Here is a 10,220-nt window from a genome sequence, read left to right on the forward strand (position 1 = left end):
GCCACACTTTGCCCATATCCAATCCACTGATGTGGGATAAAAAGCAGCAAGGCAGCGGCATCTTTTCTCTCCAGGCTGGTCCTAGCAGCAAAACTATGATGTGAGTAAGGGCAGTTTCTGCTTTCTTCCTCACTGGGATGCACTCCCAAGCTCCCACCTTCCCTTTGTGTAGCAACAGGACTGGATCTACTCATTGCCTCTTTTGATCATAGAGAGCCCATATTAAGGCTTTAAAAAGGAGCAGGAAAAACAATGAAATGATACGACAAGAGGGAATGAAAGTCATTGTCATCTCCCATCAGCTATCAGTATGCTTTGAAGCATAAGATTTGATTATCCCAGTCATAACAATGCCTAATAATACTGCAGGATAGTAACAAGGCTCATAAATCAGTATTAAAAGATAAAAACCTTTTAAAAGATCCTTTGTTTCCCCCCAAGGAATAAAAAACCAACTGCCAACACCACAAGCTCACCTTTGGTTCTATCTGTTGACTCTTTCCATGTCTCATAGACCATTATGACCGATAGAGGGTCTGCAAGGCAAATTTAGGCCAAAACATCTCCCTTCATGCATAGCATCCTCTGTCTCCAAGGCCATTAAATGATGTCTGTGGTAACACCTGCACAACTCATTTGTGGGTTTATGCAGCTCTAAATGGAGCTATAATGTCACTAGGTTGTTCTCCAGCCTTGGATGAATTGGGTCTACAACCCCTATGAAGAACCGTAAGGTTCAAACAACCAGGACATCACTTGCCACTTTGGATTTTGCAATGGTTTCTATCACATGAACTGTCTCTTCATGTTGAGGAAATTTAGCACGCTGCGAGTGTCACTCATGACATCTACATGAATGGTGTCATGCTGGGAAATCCACTCTGTTTCTGTGTCCGTTGATTTCGGTCAGTAGTTTTCAGGTTCCCTGCTGACAGTGTTTAAAGCCTATTTCACTGCGTAAAACCAATGGTTATTTTTTAATCCAGCTTCAGATTCACACTCATTCAGTACAATTTTTTCTTTAATCTTTACAATAAACTACGAATTTTAATCAACAACTCAATTGTCTGTCTCTAAAAAAAAATAATAATTCTGTTCTCTCTCGCCAGGGGAAATCTTTTTTTTGCCAGACTGAAACACAGGAACCTGCAGCTCTCCTTACAAGGCAAGACGTCAAACTTGCAGAAATGGTTCTGCTATTGCTGTGCTGACCTACCTTTGACACAAGGAGTCTATCAGTTCTGGTTGCCTATGAAAAGTTACATCAGCGGCCATCAAAGATGGCAGTGGGGCTCCTCAGCCTGCGCGACGCAGAGCGCCTGCTGCTTCCCCATCTGCTTGTGCTCATCCATGCCACCACGTCAGGCTGGATGCACTTTCCGTGGGGAAGCTCAAGTGGAAGTGTTCCTCAGAGCGAACGGCTATCGGGGAGGGATAACGCCATTTGCATCGTACCACCAGACTTACTACCCCACAAAGCTGGGCTTTTGATTGTTTGCAACTCGTAGTTTCCCTACGACAACTTTTGTTCCTGAACAGAACTTCTCCGTGTGACTCTGGCTGGGGTGGGTGTTACCAGTTCAACTGCTGGTGGCCATTTTCTGTAATAAAGTATGAAATAGCAGCAGCCAGACTTCAAATTTGGCAGCAAGTTGGAGTCTCCTTCCACTCCTCAACATTTAATTCAAGCTATTTAGCACTGTAACGTGTAATGTATGACCTCTTTGCAAGCCCTAGTTTTACTGCTCATTAGTCTCTGTACCTTGACAAGATTTTCACTGACCCTATGGCTAATAGTCCACTTTTCTTAGAAAGATATCTACCTTCCAGCATGATTGCTTGTCAGTAATGTTAGTTAGATTGGAATGAGAAATCACAGAGTTCAAAGCTATTGAAAATGAGGAGGGGGGTATCTATATCCCGGTTTTTCCTTTCCCCACCCTGTAATGTAAAAAAAACAAACGGGCGCTATATATATAATTTTTTTTTTTTGCTACTGGTGTACCCACAGCTTGTGACGAGCGTTTGGGTTCTGCTGTGCTAAGACAGCCCTCAGGAACAAACTGCCTAAGCAGTTGTGACAGGCAAAGGAAGCACTTTTAAGTCCTGTTTTTCAGATATAAAAGCAGACCGTATGGACTTGCCTTGCAATCATGCAGGAAACCAAGGGCAGAACAGCACCTTAAACTCAGGCCTCTGATTGTCAGAGCTGCGTTTTCAGCCCACTCCTGAGCGTCCCTATTTGTCTTTGAACTGGTACACGGGGATATAATACTGCACCAGAGGCGGGCGAGCGCTGGCTCGCAGAGCGATTTCTGCAAAGCAGTTCCAAGCGCACTGAATGCAGAGCTCTCCGAATACTTTGCAGTCAGCTCTGTGCAGCATGTCATCCAGGCGTGGAATTCACTGCCATAAGAGGATGTTGAGGCAAAGGCTGTAGCCGACTTTCTTGAAGGGTTGAAAACCAGCCTGGTTAGTTTAGGCAAAGGGAGCGCCTTTCTTTTTTTGGGGGGGTTTAGTCTGTACAGGGTCTACAGCTGCTGGGTCCGAGGCTGGGTGCTGATGCTGAGCTGCTAAACTGTCAGACAGAAAATTAGTGGCTGTGATTTTCACCAGGAGAAGACTCTCTCATTTTAGTTAGTGTTTTGATTGTGTTGCCCAGGAGTGGCAGAAGGAGACTTTTCTCTCGCTCAGAACTTCACCAGAAGTTTCTCGCAAACTTTCAGCATATGTGACACTCACTGGGGGAAAAAAAAAAAGCCTATACCAGGCTAGACAGGAAATCTGTTTCTTTTTCTTTGCACTTTTGTTTCCACTGGGGTTGGTGAATGCAGCATGTAAAGTAGCTGTGATTACAGCCCAGCTAGGGCTAGAGGATTTTAGAATGGTTTGTACTCTAGCAAAAAACTCCAAACCACCATCAACCCCCCCCCCCCCCGAAACAACAAAACATGGGGATAAATAAGGGGAAGGGAAGAAAAGACAGCGACCGCCCGTGAGGTCAGGTGATTAAGTATATTTGGATTGCCAAGGTGGTGATCTTAAGTGAAGGTAATGTATTATGCAGTGGAAAGCTAATGAGACCAGGTCTGTTAAACATGGACTTGGTGTTACTTAGCTCTGGAGTGCTTCAAATTACACAGGCCCAGGTTGTATTTGATCACCTCTCCCGCTTTGACGGAGCCAGCGGCAGGCTTTTATATAATGTACACGATCCTATACTGTAGGGAACAATCCTGCACTGGCAGGGGAGGGAAGCTGATGACATAATGGGTCTTCTCCATCTCGAAGTTATGTGATTCATCAATTAAATGAATTCAGTGGGATAAAGCAGCATGAAAGGGCAATTTCCCTCTAATACGCTGCCTGCCGATTAACTCTTCCCTCCCAATTTCACCCACACCGCTCCGCATCCACCCTCCACCCCTACCCCCAGCAAGCTCCGGCTGCCCAGTCCCGGCCACTACCGACCTCACGGTACCGGGGACCAGCACCGGGGACCAGCACCAGCACCACGACCCCGTTCTGTTCGGTACCACGGGGGATCCGGACACTGCAGCCCCCGCCAAGCCCCAAACCCCGGCTGCAGCACCTCCCTCCGGCCGGGATGCAGAAAGCCCCGCACCGCTCCGGTGGGGAAAGGGGGGTCCGGGGGGGGGTGGGGGGGTTTGCAACCTGTCCCGGTCGCTCGTGTCCCCCCCCCTCGCCCCATCACCTTTCCCCAGGGACCCGCTGGCTGTCTGCAAACCCCTCTTGAGCCTGCATTGCGTCTGGGGGGGGGGGGATAAAGGGGGGGAGAAGGAGGTGGGGGGGTCTCGGGGAGGGGATTTGGGGGGGGGGAGCAACGTGTGTCCCCTCCTCCCTCCGGTCCCGGGTCCGGTCCCCCCCCCCCCCCCCCCCCCCCCCGCTGGCCGAGCTGCACCAAAGAGCTCTCGGGTTTCTGCTGATGCTGCAGCGTCAAGAAATGGCTCGAGTTTGCTCCTCGCTCTTCTGCATTCAGCAGCCCTCTCGCTCCTGCCGCACGCGTCCAGCTCCTGCCTCCTCCTCCTCCTCCTCTTCCTCCTCCTCCTCCTCCTCCTCCTCCTCCTCCTGCTGCTGCTGCTGCTGCTGCCGGGACGAGCCAAGCCCGGCTCCGGGGATGCGGCTGCAGGACTGCGGCTCACTTACAGCTCTCCAGCCCCGGCTCCTTTCCCAGCTGGCTTAAGAGAGCAGGAGAGCCAGCAGCTCTCTAGGACTCCTTGATTTTATTTACTAACTCCAGCCTTTCGAAAAAAGGTACTTTGCACTCTTTTTTCCACCCCCACCCCCCCCCCCCACTGCGGTTCTCGGCAGAAACTAATTAAACCCACTCGCCCTTGGTGCAGCCTAAGGCAGCGTATGAATATTTCAGTGTCTCGCAGGCAGCCCTGTAAAGCGATCGCTGTATTATTAAGAGGGGCGCAAGAGGAGGAGGAGGAGGGTTGAGTTGGCCGCTGCGGTTTTTGTTTTGGTTTGGTTTTTTTGGATGCTGCTGCAAGGCGACTTGACGCATTCCGGCACTGGCTCCTACTCCTAACCAGCGCATCTCCCTGGGAGCAGGTAAGGAAAAACCCCTTCTCCCGCCCCCCCCCCCCCCGCGCTGTTGGACTCTATTTTGGACAGTTTGGGTCTGGGATGACGAGCTCCCTCCCCTCGTCGGTCTCTCTCTCAGTTGTGTTTAGCTGCTGCGAAGCAAGAGAGGAGATGCTTTGCTCCCCCTCCCCTAATTCCCCCCCGGTTGGTGTGATGAAGTTGTCAGTGCTCAGCTAAGTCTCCACCGCCTTGTGAAGTGGGGAGCGTGGTGGTCAGGAGATTTATCGCAGGAGCTGACCCCGCTGAAGTTGCCTGGGAAGCCCTCCCGACGCGCTCAGGGCACCGCAGGGTCCACATCGGCCCTTTTCTGCCTCGGAGGCCCCGGTGCGTGTCCGGGGCTGCGTGGGAACAAGGCGTAGGGTTCCGCATGTGCTGCCGTAGTGGGCAGAGCGGGATATTCTTGCTGGTGTGAAAGCCAATCCATTGCGCCTGAGCGTGTGTGTGTGGTGGGGCTCGGGGGCTGGTTTATTATGTTTCTCTCCTCCCTGGCAGCCTCCATCCTGCAAGTGAGCTTTATGCCTTCAAAAGCAGAGTATCTCCATCCCTCCCTCCCCAGCGCACAAGAGGAGAGGACCGGGGCAGTGGGAAGGGGGGGGGGGGGGCAGGCGATGGAAATTTGCTGAGTTGGCATTGCAAGGACTCGCCTCCCAGCCGCCCCGTGATTCATTCGTTTATTTATTTATTTATCTGTGTGTATGTGTGTGTGTGTGTGCGTGCGTGGGTAACTCCGTGACAGCAGCCGCGGCGATGGTCGAGTCGGCGAGAAAAGCGGACGGATCGAGTTAAAGGCAAAAGGAGACGGCTGGGGAGGGGACCCCAGCCTGGGGGTACACTCCATAGACCTTCAGCCTTCCGGCTTGGGGGACAGGACCCCTCACCTTACCTGCCCTCTTCCCCCCCTAAAGGTACTTCTTCCCTCTTTCTTCACCCTCCCATCATCCCTGATGCCTCTCCCTTCATCCCACCTCTCCTTTCCCCTTTTGGATATTTCCATCCTTTAGGCTCCTTGTCCATCCCTTCCTCCAGCTCTCCATCCCGACTCATCATCTCTCCTGCGGACTCTGAGCTCCCCCCCCCCCCTCCCCAAACTGCCCTGGGGCTCTCTGCTCTCCTCCATCCTCCTCCCCCCTCTCAAGTCCCTCTCCCTCACTTCTCCTCCCCTGCCCCTGGGTCCCCCTTCCCGTGTGCCACCATGACCGTGATGGCTGGAGAGAACATGGATGAGACTTCTGCGCTACCTGGCCACCCCCAGGATAGCTACCAGCCCGCTGCCCACGATGACCATGAGTGCTGTGAGCGCGTAGTGATAAACATTGCTGGACTACGCTTTGAGACGCAGCTGAAGACCTTAGCCCAGTTCCCCAACACTCTGCTGGGCAACCCCAAGAAGCGCATGCGGTACTTTGACCCCTTGCGCAACGAGTACTTCTTTGACCGGAATCGGCCCAGCTTTGATGCCATCCTCTACTACTATCAGTCTGGGGGGCGGCTTCGCCGGCCGGTCAATGTGCCCTTGGACATGTTCTCTGAGGAGATCAAATTTTATGAGCTGGGTGAGGAGGCCATGGAGAAGTTCCGGGAAGATGAAGGATTCATCAAAGATGAGGAGAGACCCTTGCCGGAGGGGGAGTACCAGCGCCAAGTATGGCTCCTCTTTGAGTACCCAGAGAGCTCTGGGCCTGCAAGGGTCATTGCGATAGTCTCTGTCATGGTGATCCTCATCTCCATCGTGATCTTCTGCCTAGAGACGTTACCTGAGCTGAAGGAGGACAAGGAGTATACAGTGCATCGCACTGACAACACCACCCAGGTCTACAAATCCAACATCTTCACAGATCCCTTCTTTGTTGTGGAGACCCTGTGCATCATCTGGTTCTCCTTCGAGCTGGTGGTACGCTTCTTCGCTTGCCCCAGCAAGACTGAATTCTTCAAGAATATCATGAACTTCATTGACATTGTGGCCATCATCCCTTACTTCATCACCCTGGGCACCGAGATGGCCGAGCGGGAGGGGACTCAGAAAGGAGAGCAGGCCACCTCCTTGGCCATCCTGAGAGTCATCAGACTGGTAAGAGTCTTTCGAATCTTCAAACTCTCCCGGCACTCTAAGGGCCTCCAGATTTTGGGACAGACCCTCAAAGCGAGTATGAGAGAGCTAGGTTTACTAATCTTCTTCCTCTTCATTGGGGTGATCTTGTTCTCTAGTGCGGTGTATTTTGCTGAGGCTGAAGAACCTGAGTCTCATTTCACAAGTATCCCTGATGCTTTCTGGTGGGCGGTGGTATCCATGACCACTGTGGGCTATGGTGACATGTACCCTGTGACAATTGGAGGCAAAATCGTAGGCTCCTTGTGTGCCATCGCTGGTGTGCTGACAATTGCCCTGCCTGTACCTGTCATCGTGTCCAACTTCAACTACTTCTACCACCGAGAAACAGAAGGGGAAGAACAGGCTCAGTTACTTCACGTTAGCTCCCCTAATTTAGCATCTGACAGTGATCTCAGTCGCCGCAGCTCCTCCACAATCAGCAAATCTGAGTACATGGAAATCGAAGAGGATATGAATAATAGCATAGACAATTTTAGAGAGGCTAATCTCAGAACTGGCAACTGCACTGTAGCCAACCAAAACTGCGTTAACAAAAGCAAGCTGCTGACTGATGTGTAAACAAAAAAACCAAAATCCCCACTCACAGCTTGAAGACTTTAGTGACACAGTCACACTTTGTAGATGCTTTACTGATAGTCTTTGAATGCTTTATTTACCTCGTAAATGCATTGTTGCATTGCGAATTTTTGCTCAGCGATAAAGAAGCTTCCAGGATCCATGAAAGATAAGGTTTTGTTTATTTTTAAAAAGCATTTTCCGCCTGGTAAACGATAACCGTTTGAACTAGTTTAGTTTTAAGCTGTATAACGCTAGACCTAAACTTTTCCTCTCCCATCTCTCTTTTTTTTTTTTTTTTTTTTCTGGTTGATGAAGTTAACTTAAACTCAGCAAGACAGTTTTTAGAGCTATAAAGCATATGCATGGATTCCAGTAAAAATATTCTGCAAAACTGCACAGTTGCAAGAAAGTGCATCAGATAATAATAATAATTAAAAAAAAAAAGATTAGCAAAAACCTGCAGCAAGCATTTGCCATGGTTTTTATGAAGGAGCGCAAACTTTCCTTCCACCCCCTATGTGAAAGATTCCATTCTTCCAATCTACAGATCCACACAGCACCTTATTAAAAACATACTTAAGCCTGGTCTCTTTTGCTGTCCATAGAAGAACTGTTCTAAAAGGAATATAAGAAACAAAACTGAAGACAAAACATCTGCAATGCTGCTAAGTTCTCTTACGTGCAGATGATTTAAACACACTTTTTCTTTTCCCTGCCCAGAACTGGATACAAAACTTTAAGCCCCTCTGTTGCAAGATAGCACAATAGAGTTTAATATAAGCATGTTTGAATTTGATACTATTTATTTTATAATCGCATGCCTGAAACGTTACCTCAGACAATAGCGGATAAGCTTTCGTTTGAACTGAATCTTCTAAAAATAGGTCCTTTATCTCTCTTTTTTCTTTTCTTTTCTTTTTCTTTTTGATTTGCATTCACCAGAAGTGCACTCCTTAATTTATTAAATCGTTGACTAGTAATTTAAAGTACTGTATTTAAGTGCGTATGTTAGTCAAATGGGAACAATAACTTTTGGAGATCAAAGCATGTTCAAATATTCAGCATTATGGCCTATTTGATTAAGGTGTAACTTGAATTAATGCATGAATTCAGTAATAATAATAATAATAATGATAACAATAATAATAATAACAATAAAAACAAAATAAAAAAAAGTGCTTGATAGACTGAGGGCCTGAATGAACTGATTAGAGAAACCTGATTGTTTTCCTGCATTGCTCAGGGAACTGTGTTGGCTTTTGTCCAGGCGTTGTCGGAAAGACACATATCCCATCCCTTAAAGGGAAAGCTATATGGAAAATTAAGAAGTCAAGTTATACATAGCAACACCTAAAACCTAGTATCCTTTATAGCTGAAAGGTGCAGATGCATGCTTTTTGGTGCATTCTCAGAATGTAAATGAAACTTATCTATTATATGCATCCAAATTGCAGCAGCTGGTTTCTTTTGCAGTCATTAGTTGAGACTTTTTTGTATTCCCCTAAAACTCACTGAAGAGACTCAACAGATTGATTTAGATAGTTGCGCAGTGCCTTTATCTCACATCCCCTAAATTGCTGAAAGTGCCTCCAGGAACCGAGCTGATCAGAGATAGTGAAGGAAAGGGCAAGGCACCAACCCCCTGTCAGGACAGTCTGTGCTGCCTCCTGGCACGGCACAGAAGGTGGTAGAGAAAGAAAGAAAGAGCGAGTGTGAGTGAGAGGGACGCGGAAGAGGCAGGCTGAGACCGCCAGCACCCATGGGATACCTTCCTTCCCCAGCCAGTCTGATGCTGCAGGGCTCAGCACTTGCTTCTGCCAAGTAACTCGTAGTTGTGTTTATGCAAGACTTCAAGTTTCCCTAGGTTGTTTATAGAGACACCGCTGCCATCGTTGTATCTGCCCTTCCTTTCCCCGAGATGGCTTTTTGGCAGCCTGTCCCAGCATGGCAGGATGCAGGAGGAACTAGGGACCAACATGAACTGCGGCATCGCCTGGTCGGGCAACCAGACCGCAGGGCTGTGCTTTCCTTTCCCTTGGATTCCCCAGCAGGTAGGTGGGAGAGCCTTCCCAGTGCCCTCCCATCCCTGCCTCCTCCATCCCCTTTTCGGCAGGCTGTCAGATCTTAAGTCCCCTCACAGATCCTTTGAGCCATATTTTACTTTCTGGTCCCTAACCTTACTCTACTCCCATCATCACCCGGTGAAGGAAGCAACATTAGGAGAAGGTATCTTGTGCAATATGCCAGCCTTGACTGCTGGGCCCCGGAAGATAATACTCTTTGATCTGATCTAATGTAGGCACTAATCTTTATTTTTTAAATGAACAAAGTTGAGGATCTTCATTCTGCACTTAGCATGTGGCCAACTGCTGTTGAACACCTCTCCTTCCACACTGTACAGATCCTTTCTTCCCCTATCTCTCTGATATATGTGTATAAATTTATATGTGTGTGTCTGTGCATGTGCGTGTCACACACAGACACAGATATATATATAAAATCAAGGCACTTAGATTTAAAAAACAACCCTAACTCTGCAGTTACGCACAAGCCTGACCTGCCAGGTTCCCAGAAAGACTTGACTTTATTTCTCACTGTGTGGCTTCTGTGAATCTTAACGATGAGAAGGCGATCAAGAACTGAGGGAGCTCTAACTCCTGCAAGAAATGCAAAGCATCAGATAAAACAGGGCATTACATCCTCTAGGTAGATGTTGTAAAGCTTCCTTCCTGTCCCCCACTCACCCCCCTGCCCATCGTGCACCTCTCTCCCCATTAAATTCTGGTAGTCCTGATCTTCCCAAACTCTTGAATTCTAGGATATGACTTCTCATGTCAAAATGGACTTGAATGCTGCACTCAGCTTATAAAACAACCAACTGACTAAACTAAACAGCAATAATCAATTCAGTGCTGTGGGACTGATGATCAGAAAGTAGCGT

General features: G+C 48.5%; 1 protein-coding gene across 1 annotated transcript; it reads left to right on the top strand.

Moving 5' to 3' along the window:
* The first annotated feature begins 5,788 nt into the window (after positions 1-5,788).
* Positions 5,789-8,535, top strand: LOC142041858 (potassium voltage-gated channel subfamily A member 1). The gene has a single exon (XM_075051060.1). It carries the CDS (start codon positions 5,804-5,806, stop codon positions 7,277-7,279), a length of 1,476 nt encoding a protein of 491 aa, XP_074907161.1. The 5' UTR covers positions 5,789-5,803; the 3' UTR covers positions 7,280-8,535.
* Positions 8,536-10,220: the final 1,685 nt, after the last annotated feature.

Source organism: Buteo buteo, chromosome 19 (genome assembly GCF_964188355.1).
Source record: "Buteo buteo chromosome 19, bButBut1.hap1.1, whole genome shotgun sequence".
Lineage (NCBI taxonomy): Eukaryota > Metazoa > Chordata > Aves > Accipitriformes > Accipitridae > Buteo > Buteo buteo.